A 22,075-nucleotide genomic window follows, 5' to 3' on the forward strand; every position below is an offset into this window, starting at 1 on the left:
ATTTTCTGAGTAAAGCCTGCTTCTTGTTTTTCAGGTCTTTCTTCACTCTCTCATATTAAGTCAGGAGGCAAGGTTTCTCAAAGAACTTCAAGCATGCCATCTGAACATCATTCTGCATTTTATCATGTTGCAGCAGTCGCCAGACCATGCAACTGTGTGTGTGTGAGAGAGAGTGTGAGAGAGAGAGAGAGAGAGACAGAGAGAGACAGAGAGATGAGCAAGACTCCGAACATTTCTTTATTAGTTCACTTTATCTGTCTGAAAGACTGAATTTCAGTATGACATTTACAGTTACTATTATCGAAGGAACAAGAATATTCGCCAATCTTTATGCATTGTCATTCCTAGGCTGCTAGCAATCAGCACAAATCATTTGCATTAGTACCCCAACCCCACCCCAATCCCAGTCCTTGTTCAGTGTCTGCAGCAAATGGAAAAAGCATCAGAGCAGTCGAACCTGAGACAGGGTTCAATTCTAGGAGGCACCAGCGAAACACAACAGGCAGAGCACACAAACAGCGGTGGAACAGTGTCAGCATCCTCAATTCCACAGCAGCGTGTATGTTGCCACACTTCACAGATGTCACATGCCACCATCCTCTCCCCGTCATCATCTCTAGCTCCGCACTCACATCTCACCATCCAAGTGTCTGATCCGCCTTCATACCTCAGTGGCGTGTCTAAATCTATTCCGCTTCCTCTCACACCAACTTCTGCTCCCGATTCAGCTACTCCAAAAAGTACTTCCATATCATCCATTTCATCCAAGCCTTCGATTCCCATGACCACAAACCGTTCTGTGATACAATAAGTATCTCTCAGTGCACTCTCAGCTGCTCGCTTTAGCTCTCCAATTGTTGCATGCAATGGCATAACTACTACTTCACCAGGCGGCAGCCCCCTCTTGAATTCGATTTCCTTATCAGTCGAGCTGGGCAAGAGTTGGCAAAAGAATGTCAACCACTGCTCTTCATCATCCCTAAATGGACATTCCTTCACGAAGTGCTTGGCGTCCAATACTGCTCGAGTAGCCAAATCCACTAGCTCTGATTCTGGGTATCCCAAAAGCACGTGCTCATATAGATAAAGCACATCATTGTATACATCAACTCCAGGAAATAGAGTTGCTGATTGAAAAGACTGAGCAACTATCTCTTTCCCAGGTTCCGAGACCTTAACCCCATCTGCAAGATCATGAACTGTATACTCCAAAATCCGAGTTGCTGGGTTCACTGCACGACACACAATGTGATTCCCAACTATCACATTATTCATTGATTTCAGCACATAATCCAAAAGGCCAGTATCTCCAATATGTAAGCGAGCTGCATCTCGCACATCTTGCCGGGTCATCCCACCATGACCACTCTCTTTCTTTTCTTGCAATGTATTCACAATCACATCCGCTGCAAACTCTAGCCTTCTTGTAGGCCATCTGCTATCCATGTGAGCAAGAATAGTACTGAACTTCCTGCACTTTGCAGACTTTTCCTTCATTGAGGGCTTGACCTGGAGAGTCGCTTTGGTTGCAGATTTTACAATGAAAGATGAAACTTCAGCAGGACCCATTAATGACTTCTTCTGTCCAGGAACACTGGACTTGACAGTTAGCATAAACCGGAGAAGATCTTTAATTGTGACCAATTTAGTTTCACTCAAATTTCTGTAGTAGCGGATTATCTGTTTCAGTTCTTCGCACCTGTCCATGTCAATAAAATCTTGAAGGATCCTTTCAAGTGCTAAAGAGCTGAGAATCTCTATTGCTCGTTCATATTTGTGTGCTGTCACACCGAAACTGCCATGGCAGAATCGGTAACCCCATCTACCAAACCAAGAATGTCCATAAGCAACACCATGAAGAAGGCGTAGATCCATTGAACGTTTCTTAGAGGCATCCTCAACGGAGATTTTCCTGGCAAAGGGAAGAAAATATCAAAACCAAGTCACTGATTTCAATAATGTAATTTCAAAATCAAGAAATGTGGGGTTACCTGGTTCGAAGATTAGTGCAAATTCTGTCCCAAAGATCCATGATCTCTCTGCCATAGAGATGCTTAGAACCCCCTTCGAGTCCATTGATGCAGACCAAATGAGCAAACCCATTACAGTGGATTAAGCCATGCAAGAGGTGAGTAGGAAGATCGAGGATACCATTATCCAGAGGCTTATGCCACTCATCGTCCACCGGGATTATCATATGGTACTTTCTCTTCGATACAAAGTGATTGCTCCAACCTAAACAAACACAACATGTCATGATTTCTTGTTTAAGGAAAAGCCAGCCTAGTAGCCATTTCTGTGGAAATTGTAGTACATTATATTGGAGTTATACTAACGGTAAAAATCCTCTACTCAGTTAAAGAAATCAAACGACAGAATTAGGGAAGAGTTACAAATTTTCTATGGTTCCATTCCAAAAAGGAAGAGTTACAAATTTTCTGAATTCTGCATTCCAACAATTTAATCCAGCAACTTGCTATGCTATGTTCAACCAAAATCCAATTTTGCAACCAAAATTTTTAACCAACATCCAATTCCAAAATCCAACACCAAAGTAGCAGAAACCCCACTCGAAAATTGAGGAACGCAGCTAAAGATAAGTAGCACGTTGGTCATTTAGTTACTAGTACATTCGTTTGATTTATATTAACCATAACAATATTCTACTTGTCTGAGAAATCCATAACCAATTTCCTAACTTTGGTTCCTTTCCAAGATGGAAGGAGTTTCAAATTTTCCAGATTATGCATTCTGCAGAATCCAATAACTACATCCAGCAACCAACATAAAAATTTTCAACAAATATCCAAATCGAACACCAAAGTAGTAGAAACCCCAATTGAAAAACCGAGGAACAAAGCTAAATTGTTGTCTTCATGATTTCTCATTTAAGAACAGCCGGCCAAGCAGCAAGTTGTTCGTTTAGTTACTAGTACATTTAATTTAATTGTAATAATACTCTATGTGGATAAAGAAATCAATGTCATTGAATTCGTTTCTAAGAAAGGGAACTGCAACTCAATTACCATAACGGAACGATAGAATTAAGAATTATTATAGGGTGGGAAACCAATTGTCTAACTTAGGTTACTTTCCAAGAAGGAAAGTGTGTAGACATTTTCCAGGTTCTGCATTCCGCAGATTCCAACTACATCTAGCAACAACATCAAGTTTTTCAACCAAAAACTTCAACCAACATCCAATTCCAAAATCCAACAGCAAAGTAGCAAAAACCCCACTCGGAAAACCAAGGAACAAAGCTAAAGATAGTAGTAAGTTCATTTAGTTACTAATACGCTCAATTTGACTTACATTAACCACGACAATCCCCTACTTGGATAAGAAATCTATAAGTCACGGCATTGGTTTCTAGGAAAAATGTAACTCAATTAACATGGTGGAATGACAGAATTAGGAATTGTTTCTAGGGTATATAGGGAGACAAATTTTCTAACTTATCTTCCTTTCCAAGAAGGAAGAAGTTAGAAATGGTCCAGGTTCTGCATTCACCATCAAAGTAGAATCCAACAACTACGTCCAGCAACCAGCATCAAATTTTTCAACCAAACTTTTCAACATCAAAGTAGCAGAACCCCAATTGGAAAACCGGGGAACAAAGCTAAAGATAAGCAATTCTTGAAACAAATTTGACCAATTTATAGCCCTAAGAGAAAGAACTCAAGAAACCCAATCGAGAAATCAAAGAAACGATCACATTACAGTACACAAATTCGAGTTCTATAGTATACCCCACTTGAAGAAAGAAAAACCCAATTCAGAAATCAAAGAAAAAATCACAATTCAACAGAGAAAGTCGAGTTCTTTAGCCAAACCTACTTGAAAGAAACAATGAATTGAAGAAATATAAGCAAATCTTGGAACACCAACGACCAATTCCTGACCCTAAACAGAAGTTTGCAGAAACCCAATTCAGAAATCAAAGAAACGATCAAATTATACGAAAAAGAAATTGGGGTTTTAACCTGTGCATCGGCATTGGTCACAGAAGGGTTCTTCAGAGGTCTTGACGTCCTCTTCAATGGTGTAAAGAGGGACAACCAAGCTTCTATTGTCGTGCACAAGAAGAGTGCACCAAATCGGCATTCCCCGCACAGTGTAATCTTCACGCTGGGCACATTCTTGAAGGAAGAATCGAATGTTATCGCGAAACGGACCAATGAGACTGATCGGGCAACCGGGATCGCAGAATGATTGCAACCCGAAAATCTTTGGCCTTCGCTTCTTCTTCTTGCAAGCTTCAAGGATTGGGATTGACATGGTGATCACTTCACGTTTCAAGCTTCCAGCTTTAGCTCTCCCTTTCTCTCTCTCTCTCTCTCCTTCTCTCTCCTCCAAGATTCTGCGTTCTTGAAAAATCAATAACGACCTGAAGAAGTTTGTTATAGAGGGGACGTTTGTCTGTTACAACTTTCAGGCCCTGCCGTTTGAGCTCTCGGGTAAACAATTTTCCCGCTCGAAATGGAGAGTGAGCAGATTTACAATAATGCTCCTCCTACTGAGAAATAATTACAAGTTTTACCAGCCCGTTCTTTCCCTTGATGCCTGTGTGAGGTGATTAGACCTGTCAGTTTCTGATACGACACGAAATAATGGATTTCGGGTCAACACGATAATTTATTGGGTCATTATCGAGTGATCCGTTAAGAACCCGTTAATATACACGTGGGTAACCTGTTTCGACCCGTTAAGAAAAAAAATTATTTTGATAATTTTAAAGTTTAATTACTAAAAGATTTATTATAAAATATAATAGCCATATTAATATATACAATATATTCTATATTAAATATATAGTTTTGTATTATTATTCTATATCATTATTTATTTTTATTATGAGAGTTTCATATTATCATTACTAGGATAAATTTTACTTAACATGTTGTTGTCCAAAATTAAAATAAACTAATATAGTATTTGTATAGGCAATAACTAAGAAGACATACATACAAGTATGAAAAATGTGAAAGAATATATAAACACTCGTGATTCATCATTATTCCTTCACGAGTAAATAATGGTTACACTTACATTATCGTTTAGATTTTTAAAATCCTCCAAACCTTCATGAATAATGTTTTTTATTTGAGGGAAAATTAATAAAATTAATAATAATTATTGTAGAAGTGTAAAAAATGTAAAAAAAAAAAAAATACAATCACTCATAGTGACAAACTTTACAACTTTCATGAAGGGGTCAGCTTCGAAATCCAACACTATAATTCATAAACCTTAAATTTATATTTAACCGTTGATTGTCATTTACGCTTTATTCTTCTTACTGAATTCCATTTATTAAATTTTCTTTTTTGAAAACATGATCATATGGCGGATGTAACAAGATGAACGGTTCAGATCTTTGATATCACGTTTCGATATTTACGGTTAACTGAAATATGAGTCGATGTCATATAGTTTGTAGAAACTTTATAAACATCAAGCAATATTTTCACTAACTGTAAAACTCCGAATATAATATCAACTATCCAAACTGTTCATCTTCCTGCATCCTCTAATAGATCAAGTTTTCAAAAAAGAAAATCTAAAAAAACAAAATTTGATGAGAACAATGAAGCGTAAATGTAAACAACAATCAACGGTTAAATTTTGATCTATGATTTATATGATTATAGTGGCGAATTTTGAAGTTAAGCTCTTCATGAAAGTTGTAAAGCTTGTCATTACAAGCGTTTATATATTTTTTCTATATTTTTTTTACACTTCTACATTAATTAAAAAACTATTAAAGACTTTAGGTAAGTGAAAATATACCTAAAAGAAAAATGTGTTTTATGTTTTGGATGTGACAATATGGTATGTACATACTTTTTTAGTATTATGTTTTTCATTTGATTATTTATTGGTTTAAAATACATTTTCCTTAACGGGTAACAGGTCGGGTCATATTACCTGTTAATATTATCGGGTCATTTTACCCATTTATTTTAACGGGTATTACACGACACGACCCGTTAAGATATCAGGTATGACACGAAAACAACAAGAACACAGAAAACACGACACGAATGCCAGGTCTAGAGGTGATCATCTGATATGGGTATTTTAGTCATTTAAGTATTCTAGACATCATCCACATGAGGGTATCGAGTATGAACAGATTCTTTTTGGGCACTCACTTTGGGAAATATCCATGTTTTTAAGTTGTCACTTAATACTACGGTTTAATAACATTCTTCTTCATTTATGACGAGATGTCTGAAGTTCAAAAATAAAAAAATGATGAGTATGCAAGCCTCTACATGCACCAAAATGTTAGTTCATTACAAATTCATTGTTCGAATTTTGTTTTATTAAACTGTTGATATTTTTATCTTGTATAGTGTTCTTTATTTTGTTTTCAATAAAATTGTTCGCTCTGATTGTTGTTCCACCAACATTCATAAAAGACATTAATCGATTTGAAACACAAAGAACTAAACGTACATTTTTTGCAAATCATAGTGACGATTGTGATTAAAATCCCTATTTGGCACCAAAACATTCAATTGGTCTTCACGAAACCACTTGAGCATCATGTTTTTATTTCATGCATAAAGAAGAGTGGATGAAGGATGATGAGCAAAGATGCATAAGAAATGTAAAGGAAAAGGTGCATATAATGAAAACTAAAGTTAAAAATCCAAAAAACTTCGTTGAATTGTTTTCACTTTTGGGAGATTCTGTTTTCGTTCATTCTTTATTTCTTTCCCTCTCTCCCATCACCCTCCTTCATCTCTCATTTCTCATATACTTTTCCCCCATATACTTTTCTCACAGATATCTCAATACAAAATGTAAAAATGAAATAGTTATCAAACGGCCTTCAATCTCTTTGAAGAGCACCTTTTTGCAGATGAATGTGTTGAGAGTTGTCCCACATCGGTGAGAGACAAGGTTTGCTATGTGCTTATATGGTCTTGGGCTACTCCCCATATTGCCAATTGGTTTTATGGTGGAATCCCAATTTCATCATGGTATCAAAGCGGGTTGTCCTCATGTGAAGCCAAACAGCCACACACGCTCCACGTCACCCAGTTGTTGTCCACGTGTAGGCTTGAAAATCCGCCACACGTGCGGGGGCGTGTTAAGAATTATCCCACATCGGTGAGGGACAAGGTTTGATATGTGCTTATATGGTCTTGAGCTACTCCCCATATTGTCAATTGGTTTTATGGTGGAATTCCAATTTCATCGTAATGTTGTGTATGAAGCACATATTCAAATGAGCCTAAATGTTTTGAACACGAGGGGCCAAAGTGTGTAAGTTTTAAAAAAAAAAGAATTCTAAGAGAAGATGTTATTCGGTTAATTTCACCAACTAATTGTCCTATCTTCTGAATTTCATATTTCTCCCTTCAATCTTTCTTTTAGAATTCAATTCGTGGAGTTTGAAGATGTTATTCGGTTAAAACCAAAACCAAAAATATGTTAATTGAATTGTTTTCACTTTAGAGATTCTATTTTCGTTTATTCTTTATTTTTTTTACCTCTCCCATCACCCTCCTTCATCCCTCCTTTCTCCTATATACATTCTTCCATATCTCAAACACAAAATGTAAAAACAAAATGGTTATGAAACAGCCTTCAATCTCTTTAAAGAGCACCTTTTTGCAGATGAATATTGTGTATGATGCATTTATAAATAAGCCTGAATGTTTTGAACACGAGGGGCCAAAGTGTGTAAGTTTAAAAAAAAAAAAACTAACATCTAAGAGAAGATGTTGCTCGTTAGTTTAATTGTCCTATCTTCTGAATTTCATGTTTCTACCTTCAATCTTTCGTTTAGAATTTGTTTAGTGTGTGAATATAAGGTGAGTAAAAAAATAGGACTTGAGCATGAAATATTAGCACTGTAACCTCCAATTCTGAACCATGGTCAAATGATCACCAGAGATCCCCAACTCAAGCGAGTCAAATTCCTTCCACACATGTTTTTTTCTCTTCATTTCGTTTTTGCCTTAACTTCAGATATTAAAAAATAAACCACCCTTTATACCATGCATAAATTTTCCCAACTTTTTAGAACCACTGATTGATTCTAATTTGTAGGAAATTGTTACTAATCCACACGGTATAAGCATAAACAAGTAAAACACAAAAAGAAGAAATCTTCCCTAAAAATCGTACCCTTGACTAGTACGGGCACTCATCAACATTATGATCAAGCTGTTCTTAAGTGTTGAAGCTGCCGCAAGTGCATCTGGGCTGTTGCGTTACTTGGATCAGAAGCAACAACAGCATTTCGATCCTCAGCTTCTTTCTTCGCATTGTCTCCAGAAATCGAAAGCGCGTCTTGCAGAGACGAGAAAAAGAGGCGAACAAGAGTGCCAACAAGGGGAATAGAGGAGCATATAATTGCAGCTTGTCTGATGTTCATAGCTTAGATAGTAAAGAGTTAAAGAACAGCTTAACTTGGAAATTATGCGGTATCATGTTTTGCTAAATTTATAGCGGAGAGTGCAGTGAAAAGTTGCGTTCTTTTTATGTCAATTTTAACGACAGACGTGACAAGCAAGTGACAAACGTGATGAGCAAGTTGGGAGAATTCACGTGGTAAGTAAGCAAGTTGGGAGAATTCTATGTAATTTGAAATTTCAAGCAACCCAAATGGACCCTTAGTAGAAAAAGAAATAAAGAATGCACTAATAGAGTATATATTCTTCTTAGTGACGCTCACAGCTGTCAAGCAATAATAGGTAGTTTCAATTGATAATGATGCAGTAATTTGAAAAATAATCGTTTTGGCCAATTTCTATTAACTTTTTTTGTACGTCGTTGATTGTTTCAGAGAAATTACAAGTTGATTTTAGTGACTTTTCTGCTTGCAAAGAATATTTAAAGAAAGACTTGAACTCGGGAACTCAGTTGGGAGAGATTCTCTTAAAATCGGTGATATTATGCCATGAATGCCGTGACTAACAGACAGATGATTACTATTTGAAAATATTAGTCATCTATGACATGTGCTGACATTGGAACAATATAGCGGGTTCAAGAGACCTTCTATCCTCAATTAGAGGAATAAATTATCTTAACCAACTGAGCTATAAATTCCGTGCATCCATCACCTGAGTTGTTCTCTCTCATCGTGTACACTAGTAGTAGTACAGAATCATATGTTATTTTAGTGACATAAAATGCTTTAGTTTGTGGGATAACATTTTACAAGTTTACAACACACGTGACTGTCACATGATGAGTGCCGTAGATTTCAGCAATATATTTCCAGTGACATGTGAGAATCTCTCGGCTGATGTGGTTGGGTTCCTTTGTTGGAGGACAACCAACCATACCACTACATTTTCGTACCAAACCAACCAGATCATGGATCCAACAGTCGCTTGGATTCTTAAAATTCAGAATTCACCTAGTAACGAAAGAATCAAATGCTGTCTTTGTACTTCACTCTTTCGTTCTCTGTTGGAAATTAACCCAAAAACGATGCGTTTTAGTCGTTATGCTTACACCTAATGCAGATGTTTTACAAAATGATACAAGGACTATACAAAATAAAACTATGGAATGACCAAAATGTTTATGTAAAATGGGTCTCACTGACCAAATACAGCTTCTGACCATCATTTATCAAATCCACATCAAGAATTTACCTGCATCTTCTGTTAATATTATACCGGAGCCACTCGATGAAAACTCCAGTTGCTCTCCCGCTGTTCTGATGAGCTCTCCAATGGTACTCGGAACACACAACAGAAATTTCATTTCAACTTATCATGTTAAATGTAAGTACAAGGTGTCATGTATAGGAATGTTGATTACGCCCTTCGCAAGCGATGTTAACCTATTTTCTTTTGCTTCTTTTTCATCTAGAGATAAAACATGGCAAAATAACTTACTAGAAAAATCAATTATTCAGTAATCTGTTTTCCTCATTTGGCTACAACGGAGACTTTGTTGGAGATATTTCCTATCCATGAACCTCTACTTTTTGCTTTTGTTTGTTCGAGTAACAAAAGCTGATGAAGATATTTCCTGTTCCAAATTCATGACCTATATCGGTGCAGACATAACTTGTTATTGTTTGTTCGAGTAACCAGGATCGCAGAATGAATGCATCCCGAAAATCTTTGGCCTTTGCTTCTTCTTCTTGCAAGCTTCAAGGATTGGGATTGACATGGTGATCACTTCAAGTTTCAAGCTTCCAGCTTTAGCTCTCCCTCTCTCTCTCTCTAATTCTCTCTTTCTCTCTCCTCCAAGACTCTGCGTTCTTGAAAAATCAATAATGACCTGAAGAAGTTTGTTATAGAGTGGGCGTTTGTCTGTTACAACTTTCAGGCTATGCCTTCTGAGCTCTCGGGTATACAATTTTCCCGCTTGAAATGGAGTGTGAGCAGATTTACGATAATGCGCCTCCTGCTGAGAAATAATTACAAGTTTTACCAGCCAATTCTTTCCCTTGAGGCTTGTGTGAAGTGATCATGCGATATGGGTATTTTAGACATCATCTACATGAGGGTATCAAGTATGAACAGATTCTTTTTGGGCACTCACTTTGGGAAATACCCATGTTTCTTAGGAAATGAACATTTGTTTTATCGTTAAAATTAACATGGTTTTTAAGTTGTCACTTAATATTACGGTTTAGTAGTATTCTTCTTCATTTGTGGCGAGATATCTAAAGTTCAAATATCAGAAATGACAAGTCCACAAGCTTCTATATGCGCAAAAAAGTTCATTACAAATTCATTGTTCAAATTTTGTTTTATTAAACTGTTGATATTTTTATCTTGTATAGTGTTCTTTATTTTGTTTTCAATAAAATTGTTCTCTCTGATTGTTGTGCCGCCAACATTCATAAAAGACATTAATCGATTTGAAACACAAAGGAGTAAATGTACATTTTTCGCAAATCATAGTGACGATTGTGATAAAAATCCCTATTTGGCACCAAAACAATCAATTGGTCTTCACAAAACCACTTAAGCATTATCTTTTTATTTCATGCATAATGAAGAGTGGATGAAGGATGATGAGCAAAGATGTATTAGAAATGTAAAGGGAAAGGCACACATAATGAGAACTAAAATTAAAAAACAAAAATCTTTGTTGAACTGTTTTCACTTTCGAGATTCTTCTTTCGTTCATTCTTTATTTCAATTTCCCTCTCTCCCATCACCCTCCTCCATCTCTCCTTTTTCCCATATACTTTTCTCATATATATCTCAACACAAAATGTAAAAACAAAATAGTTATGAAACGGTCTTCAATCCCTTTGAAGGCACCTTTTTGCAGATGAATGGTGTGTACGAAGCACATATACAAATGAGCCTGAATATTTTGAACGCGAGGGGCCAAAGTGTGTAAATTTAAAAAAAAAGATTAATTGTTCTATCTTCTGAATTTCATGTTTCTGCCTTCAATCTTTCTTTTAGAATTCTATTCACATAGTGCGAATATAAGGTGGGTGCGCAAACAAGAATCTAGCATAAATTATATATTAGCACTGTAACCTCCAATTCTGAACCATGGTCTCAAATGATCACCAAAGATCCCCCAACTCGAGCGAGTCAAATTCCTTCTACATGTTTTTTTCCTCTTCATTTCGTTTTTGCCTTAACTTTGGATATTAACAAAAAAACCACCCTTCAAACCATGCTTAAAAATTTCCCAGCTTTTTAAAACCACAGATTGATTCTAATTTGTAGGAAATTGTTACTAATCCACGCGTTATAAGCAAGAACAAGTAAAATACAAAAAGAAGAGTTCTCCCTTATCATACCCTTGATTAATATGGGCACTCAACAACATTATGATCAAGCTGTTCTTAAGTGTTGAAGTTGCCGGAAATGCATCTGGGCTGTTGTGTTACTTGGATCAGAAGCAACATCGACATTTTGATCCTCGGCTTCATTCTTCTCCTTGTCTCCAGAAATCGAAAGCGCCTCTTGCAGAGACGAGAAGCAGAGGCGAAAAAGAGTGCCCACAAGGGGAAGAGAGGAGCATACAATTGCAGCTTGTCTGATTTTCATAGCTTAGTAGATAGTTAATAAACAGTTGCTCGACCTTGTTTAATTTGTAGAATAATTGGATTAAAGAACAGCTTAAATTTATAGTGGAGAGTGCAGTGAAGAGTTGCGTTATTTTTAAGTCAATTTTTCAACAAGTTGGGAAAATTCGATGTAATTTGAAATGTCAAGCCACCCAAATGGACCCTTAGTAGAAAAAGAAACAAATAATGCAATAATAGAGTACTTATTCTTCTTAGTGACGCTCCGAGTTGTCGAGCAATACTAGCAAGTTTCAATTGATAACGACGCGATAATTTGAAAAATTATCGTTTTGGCCAATTTTTCAATAACGTTATTTGTATGTCATTGATTGTTTCTGAGAAATTACAAGTTGGTTTTAGTGACTTTTCTTTATGCAAAGAATATTTAAAGATAGACTTGAACTCGGGAACTCAGTTAGGAGAGATTCTCTCTTAAAATTAATGTCACTATGTGGTGGCGAACGATGCCTACTATTTGAACATATGACAATTATCTTGGCATTGGTGGTATTGGGACAATATATTGGTTTCAAGAGAGTTCTCGTCTCGGTTAGAGGAATAAATTATCCTAACCAACTAAAGCTATAAACCCTGTGCATGTTGATTTTAGTGATTGATTAACTCAAAACTCTCTCGAGCATCCAGAACCTGAGTTGTTCTCTCTCATCTTGTACACTAGTAGCAGTACAGAATCATCTGTTACTTTAGTGAGATATAATGCTTTAGTTTATGGGATAACATCTTACAAGTGTACAACACTCATGATTGTCACGTGATGGATGTCGTAGATTTCAGCAAAATATTTCCACTGACATGTGAGAATCTCTCGACTGATGTGGTTGGGTTCGTTTGTCGGAGGACAACCAACCATACCACTACATTTTCGTCCCAAACCAACCAGATTACTGATCCAACAGTCACTTAGATTCTTAAAATTCAGAATTCACCTAGTAACGAAAGAATCAAATGCTGTCTTTGCACTTCACTCTTTCGTTCTCTGTTGGAAATTAACCCAAAACGATGCATTTTAGTCGTTATGCTTACACCTAATGCAGACGTTTTACAAAATGATACAAGGACTATATACAAAATAAAACTATCGAATGACCACAATGTTTATGTAAAATGTGTCTCACTGACCAAATACAGCTTCTGACCATCATTTATCAAGTCCACGTCAAGAATTTTACCTGCATCTTCTGTTAATATTATACCGGAACCACTCGATGAAAACTCCAGTTGCTCTCCTGCTGTTCCGATGAGCTCTCCAATGGTACTCGGTACCCATAACACGATTCCAGGTCTCCTTCCTTCTCTGCTTTCCCATGGGTGGAAAGGGTACACCGTGCACTTCTTTGGGTGCATTTTATCTGCACGTTGCAACAGAAATTTCGTATCAACTTACAATGATAACTGTAAGTACAAGCCGTCATGTACAGGAACATTCATGAGGCCTTCGCAAGCGAAAAAAAAATTCATAACGAAATCCCTTATTATTGTTTGTTCGAGTAACAATAGCGAAAAAAAAATAAAAAATTCATATTCCAAGTCCATGATCTATATCAGTGAAGACATAACTAATTCGTTAAATCATAACATTCATCATCCTATACCGTCATCTCCTCGGTGTTTTTTTACTTAACGGTATTAACATCTGACCGAAGTGTAAAACCTTCCTATTGTTATAATTTTCTTTCTAGATCTTCTCTCAAATTTCAGAGGAGAAAACAAACTAAAGGGTCACAAAGAAAATATAAGAGTTTGTCTATACCTGTGATTTCTTGAGCACAGTAAGGGAATTCTGTCAACTGAGCTGCCTTTGCTTCTTCCAGCAGTTTGATTAAATTCTTGTTCCCACACATCCGACCTTCATCTAGTGGGGTATTTCCCCATCTCCAGGCCAGAAAACGATTATATGGTTGTGTTGACCCTAGAAATTACAAAGCCTACGTGGCGCGCAGGCCAAGTATATTCTAAGCTAACTACGTCCTTCGGTGATTGCGGGCGTGCCAACTCGTCGGCCGGGGCTCGGCCGAGGAGTAAATTTGATGATGCTGCGTTGGGTCGCGCTACTGACTTCTGCGTCTTGCGATTGCGGCCGAGAAAGGAACACGTCTCGGCCTCTTGGGTTCTCGAGCCTGAAGACAAGGCTGCTATTTCTTACAAAGTTCACGAACCGAATTCGACTTGCAATGTGCCGAATGTAATAACTGTGACACCTCACCTTGCCGAGAAGGCTAATGAGATGACCTCGACCAACAAGGATTCGAAAACCCTTCTCGACCGAGACTTGGATAGGTAATCGACCGTTCTCGCCGCAGTGCTGTTGATGCCAACGGAAGATACTGCGAGACCGACCGACTCTACGGTGACAGAGCTATCTATGCCGACTTAAGATATCACCGGTTGCTTCCACAGTGCTGTTGATGCCAACGGAAGATGTGTCAGCGAAAAAGGAAAAGAAAAAGATCTCAAGTTGTGAGAGTTTGCGCAGGGCAATTTTGTATTGATTTTGTGGGGGCTTTTCCTGATGCACAGCTTCCGCTATTTATAGCACTGGACCCCGAATCTGAGATAGAATCCTATTCGGACTAGGTTTTCCCTCTCCGGATCAATATCACCTCGACCAGTCCTGTTTTTATTAGGATTGTGAACCTAGTCCTTATTCGAGCCCTATCCGCTTCTAGGTTGTTAATCCTGCCGAGAATCCCTATTGTATCAGGACTCGGCTTGTCATTGCATTTTGACCTAACCGGCCTAGGTTTGGAAGCCCATAAGCTGAACGATCCATGGTCTTCTTGTCGCAAGGCCTTCCGGGCCGAGAATGGTTCTACACTCGGCCCAAACTATTATTTTGGGCCCAAACATTGCCCCCTCGCTTCTGAGGTCCTCGGCCTGCAATCTTCGGCCGAGTTCCGGCCTTGAAGAAGCGAATCTACCACTCAGAATCCTCATACCCGAGTTCCAAGGCGCATTTATTGAGCACGATCGCACGATCTTGATCCTGCTAACCTACTCACCAAGTGGCGTCCTCTAATATGGCCAATCCCACATAATGACGTCTAAGGCGTGCGGCAGCCTGAACTGTCTTGCCTATCATGACCACTATCTCAATCCGCGAGCCACTACCTCAGTCCGTGAGCCCATTTGTCATCGTGCGGTCGTCGAACCGTCTTTTCGTCATTAATTTAGCCGTCACACGCAATCGTGCGCCCCCAAAACCCTAAAACCTTCGGTCTTCTCAACCGCATTTCCCAAATGTTCATCATGATCAACAATTCCTTTGGTCGATTTTGCCCTTTGTTTTGAATTTCGAACGATTGCTCTTCCCCCCACAACTCTATAAATACCGAAATTTCCTCATTTGTACTTTTACGCTCTCAAACTTCCCAAAATTCTCTGCTCTTGCTCTCAAGTGCATTCCTCCATTCCAAGCTTTCGTCCTCAAATCCCCAACCCAAAAACCTCCTTACGCTGTGCTTTTACAATGGCCTCCTTCATCTCCAAGCTTTCCCGGGAATGCGACCAGCATCAGAAGATCCTTGATCGGAGCTCGATCAAGAATATACGGTTCGAGAACGACATGAGCACCGTCCACCAAATCCTGGGTCCTCTCTTCAAGGCAACAATCCCGCCGACCATCACTGGTCTTCTCCAGGAACACTACCTTACACCCTTGCTCCAAGGGTTCGAATGGTCGAGATGGGAGGCGGCAAAGCCCCAAGGCTCCTGGCCCTCGACGACCACCACCTGGGCGACCTGGGTTGTCCGAATGGAACGGCTCTTCGGCGAAAAATGGAAAATCCTGGGCATCTACGACGCCATCCTCCTTTGGTCGATGGACATTGTCCCTGACAAGGAGCTGCTCCTAGCCGCTCTATGCTTCTGGTGCTCAGCCACCAACACAATGGTCCTTCCCCTTGGTCCCATTGGTCCCACCATCCTGGACATCACCGCCATTTTGGGGACCTCGGCCACCGGGATCCCTATCGACGCGACCCTCTCCGGGCACCCGTCGAATATCGATCTGAAGACGCTCTTCGACCGTCGAGCCTTCGAGACCCTGAATAGTGACGGTCACATCCCGTCGAGGGATGAAATACAGAAGCTCCACAAGAACTTTCTCAACTACAACACCCTCTACCTTCACTTCGCCGGTCGAGGGGAAGAGGACCTGCGAGAAGGAGAGCATGAAGCCTTCCTCTTCTACTGGTACAATAAATACATTTGTTGTACCAAATCAAACAAATGTTTGGTCGAGAATATGCCAGTGGCCGAAGCCCTGGCCAGTGGTCGCGTCCTGGCGCTGAGTTCTAATATTCTTGCCCACCTCTTCCGTTGCCTGGCCGAGGCGACTCTCCACACGGTGGACCCCCACCAGAATGGCCCTCTTTGGGTCTTCCAGCTCTGGTTGCAGGTGTACTTCGCCTCCCTTCGGCCGGCTATAGCTGATTTCTCAGCAACAGAGGCTCTTGGTCCTCAGCTAGCCTCCCGACCAACGCCTCCTCATCAGGCCGAAGAGGTGTTTAGGTACCTCTTTGCCCTTGACGATCTTACAAGCGACGAATTCCTGATTTGTCGTCGTCGTGATTACCCCCCCTCCATCAAACTGCCTACCTCTACGTGGGCGGCAGAGGAGGACGCCGCTCTTCGCCGAACCTGGGGGTCGTTCGTGCTTGCTCGCGACCTTCCTCTCGGCTGTGACGGGAAACGGTCGGGGTGGGAAGTGTACCATCCGAACTTCCTTGCCCGTCAGCTCGGCTATCTTCAGGGCTGTCCCGTCCCCCTTCTCTCTTCCCGCACAGTATTGAGCCGCGGACGCGAGCCTCGCTCTTCAGAGAACGAGTGCAGGACTGCCGCGAAGGAGTTTCAAGAGTACTGCCAAAGATTTCGCCTACGACCGGCCACCCCAGAAACCCATTGCACTGACACCTTCGGTGAGTGGTGGGAAAATTACACTCAAGAGTTCTTCGGTACGCCGGTCGAGGATGTACTAAACAGGCTCTTCGGTAACCGACCTAAGAAAGCCCCGGCCCCCCATTCTCAAGGTAGTTGTTCAATTCCCCCTTTTTCTTCAACCTTGCCTGTTGTACGCCTTACTGAATTGTCTTTATCCTTTTAGGTAGTCGGCCTTTGAGAAAGACAGAGGTAGTTGCCGCTGCTATGGCCGGGAAAAAATCGGTCGTGGCCAAAAAAGACAAACCTGCTGGTAGGGCCGGGCTGACCAAACGGCCTCGCCAAGAGGTCGGGCCGGCTATCAAGCCTTCCCCGCCTGCCAAGCGGGTCAAGCAACTGGCGAAGAAAGGTGCACGGGAGATCCACGTTATTTCCAGCCACACGACGACTCCCAGTGCTTCCCCTTCTCCCGCCGCCGGCCATTCTGGGGTCAAGAAACAACCGGCTTCGGCCATAGAGACGATCCCAGCGCGGCCTGCTTCTGTGGCCGGCGAATCAGTCGTACCTCCCTCTGTCGAGAAGGCACCTGTCTCACACCAGGCGGTTCCTACGACCGAGGAAAACTCTCCCAAGAATCCAAAGCCCACGGTCTTCGTGCTGGAAGAGAGTGAGGGGAGCGACGAGGTCCCGCTGGCGCGTCGTCATCCTACTCGTCAACGAACTCTTCCAGTATCCGAGATGGCGGTTCAACCCAGCCCCTCCTCGGCTAATCGTGGCAAACACACGGTCGAGGAACCGACCCCGGCGGCCGAACCTCTCGTTCCTTCTCAAGACCAGGGCGTCCCTGCCTCCACTGAAGCAGCTGCGCCAATCGGCCCATCGGCAGCCGACCGTGGCAAACGCCTGCTCGAGGAACCCGAGGCCACGGCGGAATCGCCGATCCATCCTCAAGACCAAGGCTTCCACATCCCTCCACAAGAGGTTACCTCGGCTTTTGTAAGTACCTTCAATTTTCCTCCTGATTGCTTTTCTGCTTTAGAATTCTAAACAAGGAAAAACTAAATGTCAGGTGCCTGTACATTCTTTTCACCGTCAATTCTATGCGCCGAAGGGCGTTATCTATATTTCATGGCCGCCTCAGTGGCCATCAAACGTAGATAACTTCCATCGGCCTCGTGAAGTGAGAAGCAATCTGAGACACTGGGCTCGGCCATTGAGTTCTTTAGGTTCGAGCAACGACCCTGGGGACATGGCCGAGGTCTCCTCTCAGCAGGTTAAAAAACGACACCTTCTTGCTATTCTTGTCATGACTTCCTTTAAGCTTAACCTTGTTTATTCGTGCAGGCTTCATGGGAGGTTGAATTCAAAGCTCTCCTCTCCAGTACGACTGCAGAGTCCGGCCCTTCGGTCGCTCCAACTGAGGCTGCCGATCCAAGCGCCCTAACCCAGTTGCGAGAAGTCCTGTCGCTCTCTTCATCGCAAGTACTTGAGCGCAACGGTCTTGATCTGCTCGGCGTGTGTCTGAACGACCTTGGGGCCGACGGTCGCCTAAGCGGAGATGCCATTGTTCGGGCATCGTCTGCTTTGGAGCGCGTTCGGGAGACATTTGGCATCTTCCAGACTGCTCTGAAGGCCGAACAGGACCTGCAAGCCGCCACGGCCGTTCAAGACACCCTCCGTCCGAAGATTGACGATCTACGGGCAAAAGGAGAAGCGTTAGCCGAGCTCGACCGTCAGATGGCCGAACTAACAAAACGCCGGTCGGTCATTGCTTCTGAACTTGCGAGGGACTTCGAGTCAGGCGGGAAGGATCGCCTAACTGAGTATGCGGCGGCCAAAAAGCGGGTCGAGCGCCTGAGGCTAGACAAAAAGAATCGGCAAGCCGAAGTCATCATGGCCGACGTGCGGTGGTTGGAATTGAAAGCTCTGCTCAGCACTCTTCTTCCCTCGTCTCCTTGAATGTATTAGAATGTAAACCAACCGTCCTACTCATTTGTAAATACTTATCAATTTTAATGGATTGATTTTTTACTCACGCATTTCCCAAGTAACTGGATAGTATTTCTTCAAAAACTTCCCATTAATCGGTAATTTGTGAATCACACCAGTCCGATCTTTAAGATGATACGCCCCTTTACCGTATACTTTATGCACAATGAACGGCCCTTCCCAATTCGGCGACCACTTGCCGAACCTAGGATCTTTTAGTCCTACGGGCAACACCGTTTGCCATACCAATTCACCCTCGCCGAACGTTTTCTGTCGCACCTTTTGATTATAGGCTCGCTCGGCAATCTGTTTTTGCGCCACTAGTAAGTTATACGCGTCAAGTCGCGCTTCTTCCAAATCTTCTAGTTCCTGTCTCATGGACTGATTGTATTCGGCGCTAAACAAACTACTTTGTTCAATTAATCGCAACGAATTTATGCTCAACTCGACTGGTAGCACTGCATCGTGTCCGTAGGTTAATGCGTATGGGGTTGTTGCAGTCGCCGATCGGGGCGACGTTCGGTATGCCCATAATGCCTCGTTCAACTTCAAATGCCACATGCCAGGCCTGTCTTTTATTATTTTTTCGAGGATGCCGATCAACACTTTATTACTTGCTTCGGCCTGCCCATTCGCCTGTGGATAATACGGTGTGGACTGCTCCAACCGAATGTTCAAATTTGCCGTGTATTCTTTAAACCTTTCGGCTGTGAAGATTGTTCCATTGTCGGTTATGATTGTTTCTGGTACACCGAACCGAGTCACAATGTGTTCCTCCACGAAGTCGCAAACTTCTTTAGATGTTAACTCGGCATATGATTTTGCTTCGACCCACTTAGTAAAGTAATCAGTTGCGACTATTATCCATGCATGCTTAGCAGCTCCAGAAGTCGGCGTGATTTTGCCGATTACGTCCATGGCCCATCCTCTAAACGGCCACGGCTTAATGACCGAATGTAGTGATTCGGCCGGGACCCTTTGTATAGGCCCATGGATTTGGCACTGCACGCATCCTCGTGCAAACTCGATACAATCTTTCAGTATTTTCGGCCAAAAATAGCCGTGTCGTCGGAGTAGCCATCGCATTTTCCGTCCAGATTGGTGAGCTCCGCATACCCCTTCATGAACCTCTGCGATCGCCCGAGCACTCTCTTGGGGGCCGAGGCATAGCAGTAACAAACCATCTTCGCCCTTTCGGTACAACTCGTTCTGGTACGTGACATAGTTCATGGCGTGAACCCGTGTCCTGCGACTATGTGTCCCGTTAGGATTATCAAGGTACTGCATAATGGGTTTCCTCCAATCATCTGGTATAGCCTCGGCCGCGCAAATTTCTATAGAGTCCTGCCGATCCAACAACGAAGGCAAGGACATGACCCTGGTGCGGATCACATTGTCTCGACGGAGGATTTGCTGATTAACCAAGGCCGGGTATAGCTGTCGTAATATTGGTATCTCCCGGCCTAGCTTGCCCCCCATGAGTTGAGCACCGGAGGCGATCTGAGCCAACTCGTCTGCGTCGGTATTATGAACCCGAGAAATATGCTCGAATGTAATACCGTCAAAAGACTCGGCCAAATAGCTGGCGACCATGTGGTAGGGCGCCAGAGTACAACTCATGCAACGAAAAGACCCATTAATTTGGTTAATCACGAGTTCAGAATCACCGAGGACGAGGGCACGAGTGGCTCGAAGGTCAAGAAGGAGGCCAAGACCAATGACAAGAGCCTCGTATTCGGCCTGATTATTGGTGCACTCGAAATCCAGTTTGAGCGAAAAATACCAGCGATCGTTGTGAGGAGATTGAATGACGATGCCCGCGCCGGCCGAAGACGAAGTACTGGAACCATCAAAATACATCGTCCAATAGTTGTCGCGGGTCACCACCATGCCGATTTCGACGTCAGCATCCCCGAAACCATAAGGCGAAGGGTGCTGAGCAAGGAAATCGGCCAACGCCTGTCCCTTCACAGCTTTCTGCGGCACGTACTGCAAACTAAATTCGGACAACGCCATTGTCCACTTCCCAATTCGGCCTTTGACGATTGGTCGGGTAAGCATGTACCGGATAACGTCGGTCTGGGCAATGACTTGGGTGACCGACGGGAGCATGTAATGCCGGAGCTTGGATGCGGCGAAAAATACGGCGAGACACAGTTTCTCGACGGCGGGATAATTGATCTCTGGTTGATTGAGATTCCGGCTTAGATAAAATATAGCCTGCTCTCGGCCGGCATCATTGTCTTGCGCGAGGAGGCAGCCGATAGATTCTTCGGCCGCCGAGATATAGAGCTTCAGAGGTTTACCACGCCGAGGGGGAACTATGACAGGGGGTTTCGTGAGGGATACTTTGATCTGTGTAAACGCCGCCTGATGCTCGCCGTTCCACACGAATTTATCCGAGTCCTTGAGTTTCAAAAGCGTGGAGAACGCTTTCATTTTACCGGCCGAGTTAGCAATAAATCGGCGGAGGAAATTGATCTGGCCAAGCAAGGACTGGAGTTGTTTCTTCGTCGTTGGGGGTGGGGCATCGACGATTGCGCGTGCTTTATTCGCATCGACTTCAATTCCACGGTGATGCACGAGGAAACCAAGGAAATTTCCGGCCGACACGCCGAAAGCACATTTGGCAGGATTCATCTTGAGGTTGTGCTGACGCATGCGGAGGAAAGCCTGTCGGAGGTCGTCCAGATGTGTCCGTCGGCGTTTAGATTTGATGACAACGTCGTCGATGTAAACTTCGACGATGGTTCCGATTAAGTCGTGGAAGATGGTGTTCATCGCTCGTTGGTATGTGGCGCCGGCATTTTTGAGGCCGAATGGCATAACAACCCACTCGTAAGTACCGAGTGCCCCCGGGCAACGGAAAGCAGTTTTATGCACATCGGCTTCGGCGATGAATATTTGATTGTACCCAGCATGCCCATCCATAAAGGATAACATCTCATGATTCGCCGCGGCGTCGATTAACAGGTCTGAAATCGGCATTGTATACTCATCTTTGGGAGTTGCCAGATTCAGATTTCTGAAATCGATGCATATGCGCAGTGCACCATTTTTCTTTAAAACAGGAACGATATTCGCCAACCATTCAACATATCGAGCTGTCCGAATAAACCCGGCTTTCAAAAGCCGAACCAGCTCGTCCTTGATGCTGAGTTGCAC

General features: G+C 42.3%; 2 protein-coding genes and 1 long non-coding RNA gene across 3 annotated transcripts in view; all 3 read right to left on the minus strand.

The window, feature by feature from the left end:
* Nucleotides 1–214: 214 nt before the first annotated feature.
* On the minus strand, nucleotides 215–4,455 carry LOC103444210 (PHD finger protein MALE MEIOCYTE DEATH 1). Its single transcript, XM_008383134.4, has 3 exons — nucleotides 3,984–4,455; nucleotides 1,992–2,235; nucleotides 215–1,912 (listed from the first exon to the last, which is right to left on the minus strand). The coding sequence occupies exons 1-3, from the start codon at nucleotides 4,276–4,278 to the stop codon at nucleotides 415–417; spliced, it is 2,037 nt and encodes a 678-aa protein (XP_008381356.3). The 5' UTR covers nucleotides 4,279–4,455; the 3' UTR covers nucleotides 215–414.
* A 5,073-nt stretch (nucleotides 4,456–9,528) lies between these two features.
* On the minus strand, nucleotides 9,529–12,058 carry LOC139187981 (uncharacterized). The gene is made up of 2 exons (XR_011571031.1): nucleotides 11,756–12,058; nucleotides 9,529–10,392 (listed from the first exon to the last, which is right to left on the minus strand). It is a non-coding gene; the product is annotated as an uncharacterized lncRNA (long non-coding RNA).
* Nucleotides 12,059–12,933: 875 nt separating this feature from the next.
* Nucleotides 12,934–22,075, minus strand: part of LOC103444358 (potassium channel SKOR) — a 43,023-nt gene continuing 33,881 nt past the window's right edge. Inside the window, exons 13-14 of the mRNA XM_070804708.1 lie at nucleotides 13,797–13,918; nucleotides 12,934–13,395 (exon numbers count right to left, since the gene is read on the minus strand). Coding sequence (XP_070660809.1) covers nucleotides 13,142–13,395; nucleotides 13,797–13,918 — 376 coding nt within the window. The 3' untranslated portion in view covers nucleotides 12,934–13,141. The remainder of the gene's footprint in view (nucleotides 13,396–13,796; nucleotides 13,919–22,075) is intronic.

Source organism: Malus domestica, chromosome 09 (genome assembly GCF_042453785.1).
Source record: "Malus domestica chromosome 09, GDT2T_hap1".
Lineage (NCBI taxonomy): Eukaryota > Viridiplantae > Streptophyta > Magnoliopsida > Rosales > Rosaceae > Malus > Malus domestica.